This window comes from Merops nubicus, unplaced genomic scaffold, assembly GCF_000691845.1.
Source record: "Merops nubicus isolate BGI_N331 unplaced genomic scaffold, ASM69184v1 scaffold1584, whole genome shotgun sequence".
In the NCBI taxonomy this organism is placed as follows: Eukaryota; Metazoa; Chordata; class Aves; order Coraciiformes; family Meropidae; genus Merops; species Merops nubicus.
This window is the reverse complement of record NW_008603363.1, coordinates 1-20511: the sequence shown is the minus strand read 5'-3', so window position 1 is coordinate 20511 and position 20511 is coordinate 1. Positions and strand designations below refer to the sequence as shown.

The window sequence follows — 20511 nt, the reverse complement described above, 5'->3', positions numbered from 1 at the left end:
CTTTGAAAAGAGCAAAGTTTCAGACAAAAATCCAATACTGTTTTTTCCTGCAAGCACCATAAGTCCCAGTTAACAAAACCAAAAGCAACAGACAGAAACACAGCCCTTGACTAAGTCTGCATTTTTCATACACTACTTCTACACATAGTAGAAGCTGAAAAGGCAACCTGTAAAATTATGAAGTGACTACCAATGCCTGATGATGCCAATTAGCACTTTTTCAGAACAAGATGCTTCGTTCTGGTCCATACAGGACAAAGTCTCTAAAAAGTAGAGTACTGGTGGTCAGTTAAAAATGAATCTACTATAACTGCCAACTGCCAAAGACTTCTATGTTTCAGTCAGCATAAAACTCTCATCTTACTTCCTTTATCCACAACATCTAAGATTTTAATTCTCACATCTTGATGGGTATGACTAAGTACATAATTATATCACCAGTGTTTCTGTGTAACCTGCTAAAAGGCCTGGCACACATTCACATGTGTCTTTTTCATTTTATAATTACTTAATTTCACCACTTAAAAATTCCTCTAATAGCAGTTCTAAAGTCCCACTTTGTTCCAATGCTTATGCAAATCAGAGCTGTACCAGTTGCACTTCTAGAAACCAGTTTAGTTTTGCTTAACACACTGCCTTGCACCACCATTATCTTCATCTTCTACTACAGGTTAGAACGAGTCAGCCATGGAAATTCCTAGAAGAAAAACAAACAGAATAAAAATGGTATCAGAATGGATAAACAGTAACAGGACCAGGATTCAAATATGTATCAATTATCAGATGGCATCTACAGGAAATAGACTGCTCAAAACCATTTAATCTCATTTTGTCAGGAATGAAAATGAACAATCATAAATTCTGGTAGCAGTCAAAGACACTCTGTGCCAATAGGAGCCAATGGGAAAAAAAAAAACAACAAATGGAAACCCAAACCAAAAACCAAGGAGAGCAGATGGCACAGCATAAAATCACCCATCCTCTTGTCTCCAAGACCTAAAGACAATCTTTCTGCCTTGCAACTATCTCTGCCTTCTGTGCAGTTTAAGTGGTACTTTCTGTGATTTCAGAGGCTTGCCCACATGAAGTTTGCAGAAAAAGGAAGGAAAACATACATACCTGTTTCTTTCTCTCAGACTGTGGATCAATCATCACATTTATCAGAGAAGGTGTCTGCTTGTCAGTCAGGCTTGCTTTCAGAGCATTCTGCAGTTCTTCTGGCGTTTTAACAAAATATCCTTTTCCTCCAAAGGCAGACATAATTTCCTCATAGTGTGAATTTGGCAGGAGAGAAACAGGAGGTGCACTGTAATGAAATGGAAAACCTCCAATGAAGGCAGATAAGAATTGCCAGACTGACCAATTTAATGACTCCAACACTGGTTTTAAAGTGAAAGATGGTTATTATGCTGACTTGATAAATTCTTCTGGGCTGGAAGAACTGCGTTTACTATACCACTTAAGCTATGTTTATAAAGTAGCATACTCATTTTCATCTTCTGGAGACATTCCTGAGCAAAGGTTTAACCTAGTTCTCTTGGTACAGAGATCTCAGCTGCAGAAGCAGAAGCCCAGTGTAAACTCAGAACACAACTCTTGGGTAACTTTGGAGATTATCATGACTTTAGAGGTCAGCCCACTACTAACTCTGTACTGTGTGGCCTGAACTCCTGCAGGAACCAGAGACAACTAAGAGAGTCATCTCTGTGCTGCATTGTTGTGTAAACAGTAGTCTGTAATTAGGTTGGTTAATTGCTTTTGGTAACTGGTTCTTACTTAAGCCAATATAGCCTAGCAGTAAGTTCACTTTATGAAAAACTTCCATCTGGAAAAAAAGCAAGCATAAAAAGTAAACAGAATGAACATTTTGGTCACTTCTTCCTTAAGTAAGAGGATATACTTTGAAGACTCTTACCATGTAGCAGGTTCCCCAAACTTTAACATCTCCTTCCAGGCAACTGCATCCAAACCAGTGTAAATCCCATTGTTGTTTACGATAATAATCAGGATTGGCAAGTTGTATCTACAAAAAGATGCATTTAGAAGAATTCTGAAATACTTGCACCTCTCTGTAAGGTGTTAAAAGTGTTATTTTCATCAAAAGTAAAAGGAAAATTTTTAAAAAACCAACAAAACTTCCACTTGAAACACGATCTACTCATCACTGTTAACACATTATGTCACAATACCATAAAAATTACCATTTTTTTTGGGCTTGTTTTTTATGTGCATTTAAGAGTACCCCACGTAACTGCAGTACCCTTGGCCTTCTAGTTAAAATTGATCCTGGGAAGATATAAAGAGGATCTTGAGCAAAACACACTCACCTGCAAATAGTCTCCACCTCCATCCCAGAAAATCCAAAAGCACTATCTCCTTCTATGCAGATGACTCTCTTTTCAGGGGTTCGGTCTTGAGCCACCATTGCTGCTGCTACAGCAAATCCCAGCCCGACTCCCATCGTTCCAAAAGTACCTGCATCAAGCCTCAAGGGGAGAATACAGAATTACTATCCCTCTAATTCTACTCAAAGTTTTAAATTAATCGATGGTGAGCTTACTTTTAATAATCTGTCATGTGCTATTAAAATTCTATTTCATAAACAATAGGTATAAAGAGATATCAGATGTATAGATTATTATATTCAAACATTTGATAAGACTGCAAATGTTTTAAGTGCTATAAACATACTGCAACTCTGATTAAAATTAAGAACTCTTATACACTAGCTGTACTACAGCACAGAACTACTCTTGTATGCTTTTAGCTTGCATAGTAACAGTATTTCAAAAACATTCAATTACTGTTGAGATAGACAGACTACATGAAATCTTTCTATATTAATTCCTTGAAAAAGAAACTAGAAGTCTGAAAGCCATCGTTTAAATAATGCAGTTCAAATTTCTGTTCAACTTTTGAAATCAAATTGAAAGCTGTAATTAAGTTAGATAATTTCAGCTGGAAGCACATAATGGATACAAAAGTACATAAAGAACTAGATTATTCCAGGGTTAACTTCTCAAATTCACTTTCAGATAAGTGCAATGCAATCTGAAAAGGCAAACATTAACATTACTGTGCCCTTATTTTAAATAAGGAGGGAAAAAAAGCAAACTTCTCCCAACTTTATTGGAAGTATGTGGGGTTTTTTTTGGTAGATTAGTTGGTTTTTTGTTTACAAAGAAGTATGTAGGTTCAATTTAGGACTTCAGTCCTACTTTCACAAGGCACCAGCTTCACAGTCAGATTGGAATTTTCACCAGTCAGAACTCACTTTTTCCCCCTATCCAAGACACAGCACTAAATCCCTACATGTGTTTAAACCAGATTACACATAATAATTAAAGTGATATACCAACACTTCCAAATTTGAGTGCCTACATTTTAGGCATGCAGGTTTACATGGAAGTGTATACAACCTTGTTTTCAAAATGAATTGATTCTTAAGTTTTCCCCATTTCTGAGTGTGTTTCCAACCAAACCTCTTTGTACCAATTCTTTTCAACATAAGAATCCCACAGATTGTTTTTCTTTTAACTCAGTATTTACCACAGACCCTGAGCACAGAAATAAACATCTAGATCAGGGAATTCAAAATGATGCTTTTCACTCACTTTCCACAGAAGCGTGATAAACTATAAACATCCTGTTGCAGAGCACACAGACAAGTTGTAGAGAATTGTTAAAATCTGTGACAGGACATCAGTGTATGAGTGGAAAACTTCCCTTAAGCCCTCTCCCAACGTACTGAATTTTTATATTTTATTTAGAACCTTTAAGGAGAATTACAAACATTCCAGGCCACCATACTTCTCAGCTAAATGAAAACATATATAGATAGATTAAGCCTGTTGATTCAGCACAACAAAGAAAATACCACACCTTTGACGGGGATGGTAATTTGGAAGCATAGTGCGCCCAATGTCCATGGTGTTTGCTCCCTCACTTACTAAGATGCAGTCCTTGGGTATCAGTTCTCTGATGTGATGAAAGACTGTGTAATAATTCATAGGTAAGGATTCCTGTAATGCTAATCCCTTAAAAATAAGAGATATTAGTGACTCCTATGCATAGAATTTATAAGATGCAGAATTGAGACATGTAAATAATAATGATGGAAATATAAATGCACTCTGCTAGGTAAAGCTGAGATATTTGCTCTTCTATGCACTACATCAAGGTCACTCCTCTGTTTATCCTGGTGAGACAATGTACTTATCAGAGGCTCGCTCACTTCAGAAACCCTTGGATGGCCTACCATTAACAGGAGGTTACTAAGACTCAGTTTACACTGAGAGGCTTTGTGAAATTTTTTCTGCACATAATTTTGACTATTGATAACCCTAAGTGAGCTGTCATCTGTGTGCTGGGAGGTAGTTCAAAAGAGTGATCTGCTTGAATGAATTTATTTTAAATCTCAGTATTGGAAACAGACATCTGAACTTGCAGAATACGAGCTACAAGAAGCTAGGCATATGGCAAGCATCTGTGGTCTTCTGGCCTTAACAGCTACTTCTTTTTAATGTAGATTATACTACCCCCAGCATTGCTAAATAGCACAATTACAGAAGAAAACTAAGAATGCACTTTTATATGCACTCTGCGTGGAGTACTTGGAGGTACTTGAAGTTCCTGACCATTGCTTAGAAGTCACTGCCTGTAATACGGTGGCTTGGGCTGTAGGCTTCTACTACTGACTTTAAGAACCCAATCCCAAAGTTCAGTGACTTCCACACAGTTTGAATGTATAAAAAAACCCTAGAGTATTTAACTTAGAGTTCACAATCCTGATGAGAGTAAGCCTATAGCAGAATGGTATAAATTTTCAAAGCCTGGGTGACATGACTGTCAGAAGTAATTGAGGAGCTTGCACATAGACCAGTGATTAAAACTGACTATGCATCGGTACCTGTTAAAGCGAGAAACCTCCTCTTCTCTTTAGTGTAACAGTACCTTTGATCTTTCCTCATTGTTCCTTATTTTCTCTCTCAGCCTCTTCCACCACTCAGAATTAGAAGGATATTTCAATGGTCTTTTGCTGAATTCTTCTAAAAGCTGGAACAACATTGAAATGTTGCAGATTTCTTTCAATGTACTTGAAAAGCATCAGGAACATTAGTAATAATGTCATCAAGAAAGGCCCTACCACAATCACAGTAATGCTAATCAGAATCTTCAACATTTAAGGTGGGAAAAGACTGGATGCACAGTGTCAATATGTTGCCTGAAAAATGTCTTTCCTTGAACAAAATTTTTTGTTTGTTTTTGTTTTTAATTTTTTTTTTTTGCTTTTTGTTTTTTTTTTTTTTTTTTTTTTTTAGAATGGCAACTTACTGTATATGTATTAGGGGAAATTAAGGTCAAAAAAACCAGGAGGACATCTGACATTACCTTACCTGCTTAGTCACAGCATTTATGTCACCTAATAAAGTTGCAGCTGGCCTCACATTATTCCCCAGCTCTTCTGCACAAATATCAACCTGTATTTCCAACAGAAAGACCAAAATTAATTCGAGAATGTTAAAGAGAATTTTTTCTCAGTTCAAGTGAGGAACATTGTCCTACAGGTTACTTCTGGCTCTACAGGTTACTTCTTCTGCCTTTCACTGAAATGACATCAGGACATACTTTATTCAAAGTAAAATCCTATGGTACACACCCATCTTAATAGAACTTCGTATCATTAAAGTTGACTGCTTGCTTCTTTCAAGCTCTTGCAGACCTTATTAGAACATGAAGGTTGAAAGCAGTGATTTTTGTGACAAGTATATGAGAACTAAAAATCCAGGGCTAGGTTGAAGTCCATGCAAAGCAGTAATTTTCTTACTGAAAAAAGTTTGTGTATAGAATTTGGCTAGTATGAAGAAACTGAAAAGTAAATTGCAACCACTGAAGAAACTTCCTTCCTTTATCACAGATGTACCAGACCACTAAGGTTACATGGAATAGCAACATACAACCAGGTTACACAGACTATGAACTGAATTGGTGTTTTAATACCAACCCTTGACAGTGAAAAAAAATTAACTGAAGCAAGATGAAAAAATAGTTTTCTTCACATTCTTTAGAATAACAAAACATAAAAGATATGTTGTTTCGTATGTCAAAAGGAAATCTAGCTAAAAAATTATGTTATTCTTCTGGAAAAGATATAAAGTTGGGAACCTTAGATCATGTTCCAGATCACTGAGGCAGGCTAGTCAGCACACTGAATCAAGTACTACTCTTTGATCACAGACACTAGGGAGGGCATTTTAATGTAATGACTTGTCTTTCCAAGAGCTGGCAGATTACCAAATACATTTACTAATTAAATAGCCTTTCCTCCTCTTCTTTTCAACATTTCTGAGTAACTGAGCTCTTACAATGACTGACTCGATCTGAAAGTAATCTTATTTTTAAAAAAAAAAAAAAACAAAACAAAACTGAGAGAATAATTGGTATGAAAGGTTTCACAATTTCAAGACAATCTGCCTTCAGTCCTGGGAACTGCAGTGGTCCAAAGATCACACAAGTATCATGAGTCTAACCCAGTATTAGTCAGCTACATAAAAGCATGTGCCCTCCTCATTACAGCAGCACCAAGTCCTTGATAGCTGTAACAATTGCTGTAACAATTTTTAGAAAAAATAAGGAAGTAATTAAAGAAATCAGAAGTATTTCTGGAGAATGACCATAACAACCTGCTGTACTGCACTGTCCATAAGGCAGTATTTGCCACATGAAGTACACTAGCAAAATAATCTACAATAACTGCTCTGGGCAATGCTAAAACACAGAGGGTTTCCTTCAAGTGGTAATAATTTTCCTGCTTACCTGAATAACCTTTACATCTTGTCGAAACCTAGGTGGAAGACCAAAATGCAAAATCCAATTCAACCTTGCACCAAGCAAGATGATTACATCAGCATGCTGTAATGCCCTAATAAAGGGAAATAAGAGGAATAAGGACGAATTATTATTCAATTTAATAGTGTTCTAAAAATTAGAAGTAATCCTAACTACCACAGCAAACCCCAGAATATACATATAATCCTTGCTTTCTCTAAGATGCTTGCTTAGCCCCAAAACCCTGTGTACTTTTACATAAATTGTCAAGCCATCTTGACTTTACTAACTCAAAAAGAAAATTAGTAACTATTTTTCTAATACAGTTTTTGGAAAAGGAATGGTTATACCAGGAGACAAGTAAGATGCTGCAGTGATGATGAAGTTGAAGTAAATGACTCAGTACTGTGACACTGGCAACAGTGGGTGCCAAAATTAAGACTGTTGTGTACTCAGTTTAGGCTCCTGTTAATTTACTTTCAGCTGGGTAGACAACATTTTGTATATTCTTTTATTCTCTGTTTTTCTTAATACCATGCTTAATAGTGATAAAGATGCTCAACAAGGGACAATATTTTAATTTCAAAGTATATAAATGCTACCTCTGCATCTACCATGCAGGGACAGCAGACAGCAAAACTTCAGTTGCAACATATGCATTTTAAGCTTCCATTTATGATGTTAAAATAAAAAGCTGGTATTTTGTCTAGTCCACTAAGTTAAATGTTTCACAAACTGTTTGCCACTTTCATTTTATGTTATGCAATAAATACTACTTGCCATAGGTTTCACAGTTACAGAATATTAGCTCTTAGATATGAGTGTCTTCCTGGCTAGTATTCTAAGCATTGTCAAAAGCGATCCACCTCAATCTGTTCTTCCTTTCCAAGCAAGATCTTCAGTACTCTAAAGTGAGGTGAAAAATGTGATTGAAAAATTTGGGTTGCATGCATTTTGTCTTCCCTGGCATCTGTAGACCACCACAACTCCTAGCTGTTTCTCAGATGTTAGAATTAGAAGCCTTGCTTTATATTTACATTGATCTTGCTGCAGCTACACAATTTGGATGGTTATCAGGAACTACTCCTTTTGCCATTGGTGTAGGCAAAAAAGGCAATCCACAAAGGTCCACCAGCTTTCTGATGTTGTTTTCAGCATGTGAATAAGCAGCACCTGAATGAAATGAAAGAGACTGCTTAATAATAAAGAAACCTACCGTATTCACTTGAACTTCAATTCACCTGATTACATTAGCAGCAGAAAGAGTACTACTTCCCAATATGAAAGCTGCCTGTTATTTTTCATCCTGGAGAACTCAAAACATAATATGCTAAACTACAGGTATTTGGGTTCAAATTTCCTGTATTTTTGAAAAAAATAAAAATAAAAATTAAGACTTCAGCTGAACTATTCAGCTATTTCTGTGAAGCAGGGCAGGGAAACCCAGGAGATGTTTTTTATCTAAAAATGACAGTTTTGAGTGGGTGAAGTTTGGTATTATGGGACAGAGACTTCTGCAGCAGCAACAAGAGATGATCCTTGTGTTGTGTCATGCCATTTCATTTTTTTGCTTGCCCTCTGCATGATGATGTACCATGCGCTCCTTAACAACCTGCCCAAACAGGTCTACCTTAAGCCTTTAATGAAAAATAAAAGAGAAGATCAAAGAAGACCTTGTAAAGATATGTGCTTGTGCATGCATTCACTATCTTAAATCCTGAAGAATATACTTCTGTATTTCTTCAAAAAAGTCTGCTAACAACAATATATAGCAGAAAGTTCAGGTATATTTGTTAAGAAGATTCTCAGTTGTTGACATCAACAAAACACACGTTGGTGCATTTTTGAGTTTTCTACCTTTCATTTTCAAAAGAACACCCTTTTGTTCATGTGTATCAAACCAGAGAGAGCAAAAATCACCTCTCCTGATCCACCTTCTGTCTACTATTTCATTACCTATCAATGAGATCCATGTCACCTCAATCATTTCACTCCCTGTTTAACATAGAACCTCTCTCCAAGATACAGATTGTTTCCACATCTGCAGGAAAACAGCCAGGATGAACCAAGTTGGTTATATACGTTCCGTTCCTCGGAAACCTGTCTCTTCAACAGAAACGCCACTGCAGTGACTAAAATTCCACAAGGAGGGATAAAGTAAGTGAACCAGCACAGAGAATTATTATCCTCTACCTTCAGGGAGACCTCTATTTCAGGAATTAAAATACATTGGCAGAGTACAACGGGAAGTCTGTAAAACAGGAGTAACAGCAACACCTGACATGCTGCTTCATGTGTCCATGCAGGTAGGCTGGCTCTTCAGTCAGTCCAAACGGAAAAATGACCTTTGGTTATTCTGTTTCTTCCTATCCTTGATGGCCAGAGCATCAGACAGAGAATACAACTTCTGTATTGTAAAAGAATTTGTTTGAATTTTGGAGGCAATCTCTTGGTGTTGGTTCTAGGTTTAAGACAAGAGTTGCCTGATTTTTTCTACTTAAACTTGTATCTATCAATTGAATTTTCTTTTAAACAAGATGAAAAAGACAACAGTTACACAACAGAGCTGACTTTAACATCAAATTCCACAGAAGTCTGGTTGGTTGGTTTTAATGGAGAGTGAAAAGGAGATGGCTAACACTTATGGAATAGAGAAATCACTTGGGTGGTTGCTCTTTTTCCAAACTCATACTTGTTCAGAGCTGCAGTAAAGCTTGCTACCTTTGCCAATGATTAGCAGGGGCTGTCTGGAACGAGCGATGATAGACACTGCTGCAGATACAGCAGAGTGTTCAGCTGTGCAGATGGGAGGTGGCAGGCAGCATCCCAGGCACCTGCAAGTCAAGGAAAGCGAAAGAAGCTCTTAAAAAAATTCAAAACAAGAAATGCTGAAAGATAAAACCTATTGTTTAGCATAAAGCCACTGGCTACACACTATATTATTCACAGTGTTTATCAGAACAGGCTGTGTTTTTTTAAAACACGCTTTGAAGTTTTTCTTGCATGTTTCTTTAATGTTGTAGGTAGTGTTGCTCCAGATTTACAAAGTGACATCATTGTTATTTTCACTGTATTAAATCATTCCTTTTTGCCCATTTCATTACAAACTATAATCTATGTCACATGTTATGATGGAACACTACACTTAGAGCCTGGATTTTTAGTATCGTTTCAGCTTTGTGGTAAATTATTAAAGCCATTGCTTGTTTATCTTTTTCTTTGTTTTATATTTTATAGGAAAATACAGAAGTAACTTAAACCTAAAATTTATTCTATTCAGTGACTTGAAAAATAATGAATATAATCTTTACGCACTTGACAGAGCTCTTATTCACCTGAAGATTCACAAAATCCCCAGGTATGTCAATATAGCAGGAACCTGGACGACCATACATACTGGTTCTTACAGCCTAGAAAACAGATCATCTCAGTTTTAACCACTGTTTGGCAGGATTTAAAAAATCCTTATGTCTAAAAAGCAATAAAATCTTTCTGTGGGCAGAGAAAGAACATGCTATTTCATATTGCTAAACCATAACAAGGTAAACTCCCATGGCTGGATTTATACCAGTAAATTCAAGTTTCAACAGCTATTTACATCTTCCCTCATATGCTTGTTGAAGCTTTTCAGTAGATGCAGTTTGAGCCTGTAAATTCTTAATCTATCAGACAACTTCATTATCAGCTGTTGCATCCGTAAATACCAAATTAAACTTTCATGCTGAATTCTATTTAAAGTAGCACAAGCAGAGAAAAAACAAGACAACCAGTGCCTCTACTTTCTTTTACTTTTGATTCCAGTTCTTGTATTACAGGTAGATGCTCTGCTGTATTTGCACTTCTGAAAACACCATCATTGCATGCAGAATTTAGGGTGACATGGCTAAGGTGTTGCTACAGCAATAGCAAGACGTTTGTAACCCTTTCTGAAGCATTGAGATCAGGATGTGTTTTTCTCTTCTATTCTCTCAAAAAAAGCCACCAAAACAATAACCAAACTCAAAATCTAAACACAATCATCTCCACACCATCCTCACCCTCTCCAAATCTCCTTCACATGTTATGCGTGGCATAAGAGTTGAAGTTTGTAGTGTAACATTTCTAGGTACAGTAGATCTCTCTAGAAGCATTTCCTTCACAAAAAAATTCCAGCTCTAACGAAAAATGGTGTAGGGATCAGTAAGCATCAGATTGGACCAGAATCTATTTCTAACGTGTTCTATAGAAAAAACCTCCCTGGTTGTTAATTGGCTCAATCAACCACCACCTGAGATCTACAGGATCAAACTATTTACAGTAACAACTATACAAAAAATAAACCCTCAAAACTTATAAAGGAGGAGAAAGTTACTTGACATTCTGGTGCTGATTTAGTATTTTTCATACCTTTTCAATAACAGCAGGACACACTTCTAGGCTGCTTGGCCGGACAGACAGTTTGTTGTACAGCCTACCAGCTTCAACCTGAATAAACGCATATAACCGTCAAATTGATTTATCCAAATTTGCTCATTTCCATCTCATTGCAGCATGAATAAAATCAAAGAAATGCCTAATGGTAGGCAACAAGCAGAAAACTCCCACATAGGAAAATGTAGTTCCGCAGCTGGTGGAAACTGTCAAAGCCATACTCATTTCCCTGAGTACTTAAGAATTTTTTTTCCCCCAGTGATACTTCTTTTCTTGGAAAGTTTATTTTGCTTGCTTTCATCTCAGAATAGAGAGAAAAAGGTGATTTATACCAGCTGAGCACCTAAAACAGAGGATGAATTATAACATGAGTATGGACAAACATATTCCAGGTAATCTGCTGTATTTATGCAATGTCAACTTTAAAACAGTAGATGGAGCAAATCAACAGCATTCTAAGATCTGTTTGGAAATGTCAGCCTTTGAGACTGTCACACCTACACTAATAAAGAAACAACACTGATTATTTAACTGAAACCTTTCTGCAGAAAGTTGTGTGTCTGTGTACCTGTGGGAATTCTTGGAAAGCTCCCATGGTTTCCTGGTTTCTGTCAGAAGAGCCTCCAATAACAATCAAAGGCCTAGAAAAGTATATAAAAAACAAACAAACAAAAACCAAAAACCACCTTAAGCACACACTTTTTTTTTTTTTTATAACTGCAATCACATCTGTAAACTCTCCTGATGCTCAAATGCTACTGCTCTTGGGATATTGTGCACCTCTAGCATCCACAGATCTCAATGGGAATAGAACGTGACCAGCACAATGCAGGGGTGGATACTAAATATCAGCATGTCAATGGGCGTAGACTTCCTAGAAGTTTTTGGGTCACTACTTTCAGGACAGTCTTGTCATATTAAGTGATCTGCACCTAGTATAAAAATTCTAAACCCAAGTCATACTGTAAATACATAGCAATTTTCATTGATGTTTGATAACGAGTGACAAGATGGTTTGAGAGGAATGACGACAGCTAATCTAAAAAGCTAAAATGTATTAAGATGTTTATTTATAAGAGGCATTATAACACACACAAACACTAGACCAAAGTAACACAGTAAGAAGCAATCTTTACAAAAAGATGACATTTCCTTTGTATACAGTTTGGAACACAGCAGAAGCAACCATCTGACAGCACTTCTCCCTGCATTCAATTTTTAATAAAAACCCCAAAGAGATGAAAAAAATATGAACATGCCTACAAGCAGTCTTGTTCTTAAATTTGTTCACGGCTACATGAGAAAGGCAGCATTAGTTTACAATATGGGTTACACACTGTTTTTAAGCCATGTTTGTAAGTCCTAGTCATGGCAGCCCAGTGAAGTCCCCACTGACTGGAAAAGGGGAAACACAAGCCCCATTCTCAAAAAAGGGAAAAAGGGAAGAGCCGGGCAACTACAGGCCAGTCAGTCTCACCTCTGTGCCCAGCAAGATCATGGAGCAGATCCTCCTGAAAGCTCTGCTAAGGTACATGGAAAATGAGGAGGTCACTGGTGGCAACAAACATGGCTTCACCAATGGCAAATCGTGCCTGACAAATGTGATGGTCTTTTATGATGGAGTTACAGCACTGGTGGATAAGGGGAGAGCAACCAACACCATCGACCTCTACTTGTGCAAAGTACTCAACACTATCCTGCATGACAACTGGTCGCTAAACTGGAGAGACATGAACTGGACAGAGAGACCACATGGTGGATAAGGAATTAGCTGGACCCTACAGAGTCAACAGCTCGACGTCCAAGTGGAGTCCTGTGACAAGTGGTGTTCCTTAGGGATTGGTACTTGGACCAGTGCTGTTTAACATCTGTCAGCGACACAGACCTAACCCTAACCCAATCCCAAGCACAAATACAGGCTGGGCAATGAGTGGATTGCAAACAGTCCTGAGGAGAAAAGATTTGGGGGTGCTGGTTGATGAAAAACTCAACATAAGCCAACAATGCACAAGTGAAGCCCAAGAAGCCAACCATGTCCTAGGCTGCACAAAAAGAAGCATGGCCAGCAGGTTTAGAGAGGTGATTCTCCCCCTCTTCTCTGTTCTTGTGAGACCCCACCCAGAGTACTGCATCCAGCTCTGGAGCCCCCAACACAAGAAGGGCGTGGACCTGCTTGAGTGAGTCCAGAGGAGGGCCACAAAGATGATCAGAGGGCTGGAACACTGCTCCTACAAGGATGGCCTGAGAGAGAAAAGGTTATTTAGCCTGGAGAAGAGAAGGCTTCAGGGAGATCTTATCATGGCTGTCCAGTATGTGAAGGGGGCTTACAAGAAAGCTGGGGAGGGACCCTTTACAAGGGCTTGCAGTGATAGGATGAAAGGCAATGTGTTCCAACTGGAAGAAGGGAGATTTAGATTGGGAATCAGGAAAAAAATTCTTTCTATGAGGGTGGTGAGACAGTGCAACAGGTTGCCCATGGAAGTTGTGGATGTTCCATCACTGAAAGTGTTCAAGACCAGGTTGGGCAGGGCCTTCCACAGCCTGGTCTATGGGGGCTCAGGACTAGATGATCTTTCAGGTCCCTTGCAACCCAACCCACTCTGATTCCACAGGAGCACATTTTTATTACCATTCCCACAAAATACAATACATTATTTTCCTGCAGTGAATGAAAACTGGTCTTTTATTCAGTTTGCGGGTCAAACTCCTTAAAATGCTAAATGCCCACTCAATTAAAGAAAGTTGTTTTATTAATCTTCTCATTCATCCACACTGAACTGAAATATTGGGTCAATAGCTTTCTAGGCTTTTTGTCCTAAACCATTTCCTTTCCTTGTCTTTCCTTTGAGGGCATATATCTATACAATACATTAAGATGAAGTATCTACAGTGTGCTCAACGCATAATCCTAAATTTAATCACTCCTAAGGTTTGGGGATGTGTAGCTAGATTAAAGCTTCATAATCAGGCCATTTCTCTGTGAAAAATCAAAAAAGTTCTAATCCCCTGACATAGTGAGATGAGAACTTCAGGTTGTATCTTGACCTGTATGAAAAATCCTTATTGAAAAATATATTTGGTATATGCTCTGGGTGTTTTATTCTGCAGATTCTCCCCCCTCAACAAAATGGCAATGACTACCCATGGATAACTACCCTTTCAGTGACAAACCTGATGTTCTTTTCACTTAACTTTATCCAATTTATTTAGAAGTTTTAATAAACAAAATAGCTACTACTACTACAGAATACTGAAATATAGTTAAGAAAATGATCTATTCTTAAAGCTAACTCCAACACCTATATCTTGAAAAGATCTGGTTCTGCTTTTAAAGTTCAAATAATTGTAACCAGAAAGAAGTTTTTCTCCCACTGAAGTCATTGTACTATTGTCACAATACTGTAGACATTTTAAAATGGTGTTTTATAAGCATATAAGCAGTGCTTATAAAGTAAGTGAAAACTAACAGAGAGGCAAGAAGAACATTGACTACAATGAAACTAATGGACTTATGGACTTGCAGGATAAGAACTTCAGTAAACTGATAAGTATTTCAGCTGCAGCTGCAGATAAAGAGCATGGTTTCATCACTCTATTGACACTGAGATCCTACCAACTATCACAAACCCTTCTTTGGGGGGTATTCTCACAACCAAATTGAGATACAAAACCTTTTGCTTACAATGAGGCAGAAGAGAAGAAAGCAGCAGAGTAGGTAATTTTTAACATTAAATATCAAAAGGTTTTACCCTTGGAAATGCAGTTTAGCACAGCCCAAGTAGCCACCTAGTTGGCTTGATTTACACATCCAAGAGCTCACAGTGACAAGCTTCCAGGGCACATCAAAGGCTCTTCTACTTAACCAACTTGTGCTTGGGCAATAAAATCTAAAAGCATAACTGGTAGAAAGGGGTCCTACTAGATAGCTTGACTTCCTTCCAGTTGATGTAGAAGAGGTTTCTTTCACCTGGAAGTGACTGAAGCTGAGTGGAATCAGAAGACTGGGTCTCTGGGCTCACGGAGGACAATGGAGACTGATCTTTAATGACTACCACTTAGAGTTACTTACAGTCAGAACCAGCAGGGTCAGTTCAACTATTAGCTTGCTCTCCTGAGAAATGAGCCAAAGCCCAGCCATGGCAGCATGTTAACAACGCAAGGTGTAGTGTCATGGAATTGCACGAGATCCATGAGATAGAGGAGAGTGAACCTTGCCTTTCAAATTGGTCTTTTCACATCACTTCCTCCCAGGGGATGGTATAGAGCAGGAGACAACACCTTGTTGCCACAGAAGGAGGAAGACCTCTCTAACTTCTGGTCCCAGCTGCATAATCCACTCCCTCACCTAGAGCTTGGGGCTTGCCTGATTGCAGAGTGAGCCAATGTACATCACTTATGATGATGCTATTTACTTACTTTTGTTGGGTTGGCTTTTTGCCAGAATAATGAACTGAATGTGACTGTTGGGGAAGACAAGTGTCAAGAGAGCCAGCAGCAGGAGTATGTGGTCAAGTGAAAAGTGTGGAGATTATATGGGCCCACATCCCTCTTTGAGGCAGACTTCATTAGACTGGTGTAACCAAACCCCTCAATGTGTGTTATATTTTCATCTGCTTTCCCTTGCAACACTCCTTCCCTGTAGTGCCTGCCCAAGGATTCAACCAGATGTCTAGTGAAACAGGCTAGAAAGCTTATTAGTTAACTAACCCCTAGAAAAAATCCCTAGTCTTCCTCTCCAAAACACAGTACCCTCTCTCACAATGGTAATGCCAGCCAAAAGTAAACATGAAAGCACATTTGAGTGCCTACTAATAAAGGAGCCAAGGAAAATTAGTTTCATTAGATTCAACTCAGGTTTACAAATGTTTACTTCTCTCCTTTTGGGACATGGTAGGCAAAAGGCAAGCCTGAGGAGACCAATAAAAACAAACAAATAAACCAACCAACCAAACAAATCAGTGGGCAAACACAGTGGTTTGGTCAGTGCAAACCAATCTTCTTACTATATTGTAAAATCTTCTCCCAAAAAAGATGTCACTTTCTTCACCTTCTGCCAGGAGTACAAGTTTATGTGAGGTCAAGTCAGATAAACAGACCTTACCTCGGAGAAAAGAAAGTCTGTGAGAAAATAGAAATGTCTCCTGCAAATCCATAAGCAAGTGCCATGAATGCTTTTTTAACTCAAATCCATGACTGTTCAAAAGCAAGGTCTTCATATAATTTTTTTTTTAACCTAATGCTACAGAGGGACAATAAAACTTTAGTCAATAACTCTTTTTTTTTTTTCAAAGAATTTGAACATTAAAGTGTTTTTTATTTTTCAAAGTGTGAGAGACTGGATTTGTTAGTGCTCCTATTATCCAGCTTCCCTTGCCCCTCAGCCACTGCTGATCTAATGCTCTAGATCATTTGGTATTACCAGAGCTTCTACCCAAAATACCTCATACAGTTTCTGAACAGCTTTCAGTGGCAGACCAGTTAAATTTGCCATGTCTCCATGAAGGCTTGTGGGAGTAAATGCAACCACTCTGTGCATCATTTAATTCCATAATGAATTACTGCTCTAGATATCCACATAGGGAGCCAATACAGATTTTAAAAATGCAGTTGTCAAATGTTCACATAGAAAGAGTAATTAAATTTAAATTTAGGAAAAACCTCTAAGGCTCTACAGGGTCAATACGGCACTACATTGACTTCATTTTCAAACGCACCTGTACAAGCAGGTATACTGACAGATTTTCCAATATATGCATAATGAGGTAGGATAAAAACAAGAATTTTATCCAAGAGAATGCAAAAAAATGGAATGAAATTACTTTTAGGGTTGATAAGTGAAGACTTCCCTTCTCATTACCCACAAGAAAGAAGAGAAAGTCCTATACTATAATACTGTGGGGTTCAACATCTGCAAAAAATAACGGCAAACAATTATTAGAAACTTAAAGAGAAAATGTAGATAAATTACCAGCAGTTTATGGTTGCATTTGCCATCCCACCAAGGGCATGCAAAAAGCCTGGGCCGGACACTACAAGACATACTCCTGGTCTAGGAGGGAAAAAAAAAGTAGTTTTGGTTACTAAGGTCACCAAAACGCATGAATGGCAAAAGATTTGTATAAAGGAGTAAAGACAGACAAGGGAATCAGAAATCATTTAGCTAGATCAGCCCAATTAAAATTGAACAGTTGTTACATGCCATCCACACAAACGTCTGTAACATATGTAGGCTCATCATAACACAGCCCCTCACTTCTTTTATCCCATTTACTCCATTATCTAGCATTTATATGGAATTTAGTATGCCAGATTATTATACTTGCAGTTTTCTCAACTCCACTTCAGCACTAGATAAAAGTGAAGAAAGCTCACAAAGTAAGAGGTGCGTCCGATTAAACACAAATTTCATTACAGCTTAATTCAGGCAGGGGCACTTACTATTCCAGGTGATAAAATAAAAACATTATTGACTACTGAGCATTCCTTATCCTTATTTGCAGACTCTTTACATATCGAGGTGGGGGAGGGAAGGTATTATCAGCATTCTTCCAGAGGATTATTCAAAGAAAGAAAAGCTACAGACCTGTGTAACAGGTGTCACACTAGCAGACAGAATAAGGAATGATCACCTGCACCACTGGGTCTGCATTTGTGAGCAAGCAGACATCAGATGTTTACTTCAGAAAAGGATCCATGGGATAACCAGGAAGGAAACCTCAAGCCACACGCCACAGAATGCTTCCCAAAGACATGAAGAGCAAAATGCAATAAAAGAGGAAAAGCCAGCTCTTTTGTGTTAGGAGAAGCACAGGAGAGACTGGGAAGCATATGGTCAGTCTCTGTATTGATAAGGTTTTTGCTGAACAGTACACCCAGATGATGAGCCTGAGGCATAGCAGGTCCACCAAACTGCAACAACCAACAGTGGCACGACTTCTGCCCCTCAGACCAACAGTGTGAAGATACTATTCAGACAGTAAAAAGGAACAAAAATTAAGTTATAAGATGGACAATATTATACAAACTTAAGCAACTCCTTGCTCCTGTCTTAAATCATAGCAACAGAAATATAGCATTTATTCACAGTTATTTTAAAACTTCTGTTCCATTCTACATGACCTACATCTGCACAAAAACCATCCAGCTCCAAACAGAAAAATGTTCCTAGCTATTATTGAATCTACTACAGTTAATATTATAAGTTATATTAATATAGAATGTACCTGCCAGTCAAATATCCAACAGCAGATGCAGCATAACAAGCCTATTGAAAATATCGAAGTTAATTACACAATTATTATTATATATACACATTTCATGACATCTTGTACATAATTTTCAACAAAATAATGAAAATAAGATAGTACAGACTTTTCCCTGATCATCAGAGCTTAAATGTAAGTAAAAGCACCCCTCTGCCTTTCCCATTATAAGGTGTGTTCATGAAAGTTTACGTGAAAAATCTCAAGACTCCTCTCCACATTTCAGACCCCTGTTGTTAAAGAATATTACATTACTAACATTTGAGATTCAAAAAAAAAGACCAACCAACCACATAAAGAAAACCCCTAAAGCCAGGGAAGCAGAATGAACAGAATAGCGCAACAAGCTTCTGCCTTCCACTGCCTTCTGGACTAACATGGAAGAGGGATCTGCAAGAGAACAGCTACAAAGAGAAATCCAGCCATTGCTGGAATGACTCTCTGTATTTCAGAAATTAGGCAAAAGTTTGAAATCACATGCTGGAGAGATTCATTAGGAGATCAGGGGCTGCCTTTAACGAGCTGAGCCACTGAAGCTCTTTTCACTCCATTTCTGATGCCACACTTACCATTAGCTACTTTGACAGTTTAAAGAAAAATCATGTTTTGAATAATTTTCACAAAAAAGCAGCGCCTACAATGTGTTAGCACAGTTTATCAGTAATATTATTACAGAGTACATTTTTAAGTTGCCCCTGTAGTAATATGAAACATTCAGATAAAAATTTTACCTGGTAAAAAGACAATACGTTATCACATAGATACAGAAGCTTACAGGTGACCCAAGAACTCCAAAGGATTCACACATGTGACGCTGCCAACTCCCTCCTACTCTCATGCTTTTGTCTGGAATTCAGCAAGTTCTAACACTTAATGGAAAAAACTAACTTTGCTAAATTTTTTTTCCCCATTTTTTTTTAAAATTAAGCTTCTGGCCTTACTGCCTTCCCCTTTTATTTTTAAATAGAGATTTTGGGTTTTAATTTTGAATACTACTGTGGTAAGAAGAATAAGACCCCCAACAGGAGAAAGGCATATAAAAAAGAAAAAAAAAAAAGTTGCAACTCCCTCATGAGAAAACCAATGAGCACTTAAAAACAGAAGGGGGGGGTGTGGTAAAGAAACACCCAACCCAATCTGCCAATGCACTCCCTTATTCTGGAATTATAGTAATTGCTTCTCTCCAAGTTCTTTAAAGTAACATTCCTTTGCTAAGGAAAGGTAAATTAATTTCATTCTGTTGTAAAACAATTAAAATAAAGAATTGGTCCTGCCATATATATATATATATATATATATGCACACTTACGGATTGTTCATTTCTCATTCCTACATATTTTATTCCAGCTGCTTGGGCTGCAATTGCGATTTCAGTGACTGGAATACCAACAACACCAAACATGTATTCAATATGCTAAAAAGAAAAAAATGTTAAATCAGAATTGTTTCCAAAATACAGCTTTAATAAGCACATGTCAAACACAGTCATAATAGCTACATAGGGGGTCTCAAAATAAGTTGTAACAACATATATATTAACATAAAACCTTACAGGCCACCGTTGAAACATACACAACGCCAGCTGGTGTTTGCAGCTCAGTCCTCAATGGCTGTGAAAGCACTAGTTTTGGAGGCCTACAAACAGTGGAACAATGGTTCACCCCAGCTCCTTAGTGTACATTTGTTTAGCACTTTTTAATAACCACTCCTTACTCGGTATGTCTCTTTAACATTGTTTTCCTGTTTCTCAGTATGTCAGCTTCCCCTTCTCTGCAAATCCCTTGTACTGTTTTACGCTTTTAAAGAAAATTAATACCAAAAAGGCCCCTAGAAACAGCTGGGATAATACCACACCTGGTGAAACTTAAGAGATAAATAAAGACTGCTAATTTTTATTACAACTGAACCACCTTTTCGTGTGCCACAGGCCAAACAGAAAGTCTGCTGTTAAGACTAGCGCCAGTTGAGCCACCACCTCAAGTGCAGAGACAACGAGCAGCTTTGGCAACTG

General features: G+C 37.8%; 1 protein-coding gene across 1 annotated transcript; it reads right to left on the bottom strand.

Annotated features, from left to right (window-relative positions):
* Positions 1-664: 664 nt before the first annotated feature.
* Positions 665-19914, bottom strand: HACL1 (2-hydroxyacyl-CoA lyase 1; the record flags this gene model as incomplete). Its single annotated transcript, XM_008938622.1, has 16 exons — positions 665-697; positions 1120-1306; positions 1916-2023; positions 2328-2486; positions 3883-4037; positions 4954-5055; positions 5397-5480; positions 6817-6922; positions 7866-8001; positions 9550-9662; positions 10144-10238; positions 11215-11292; positions 11807-11879; positions 17207-17287; positions 18462-18502; positions 19810-19914. Coding segments are annotated over 16 exons (1656 nt in total), but the record flags the coding sequence as incomplete, so codon positions are not given.
* Between the last annotated feature and the right edge of the window lie 597 nt (positions 19915-20511).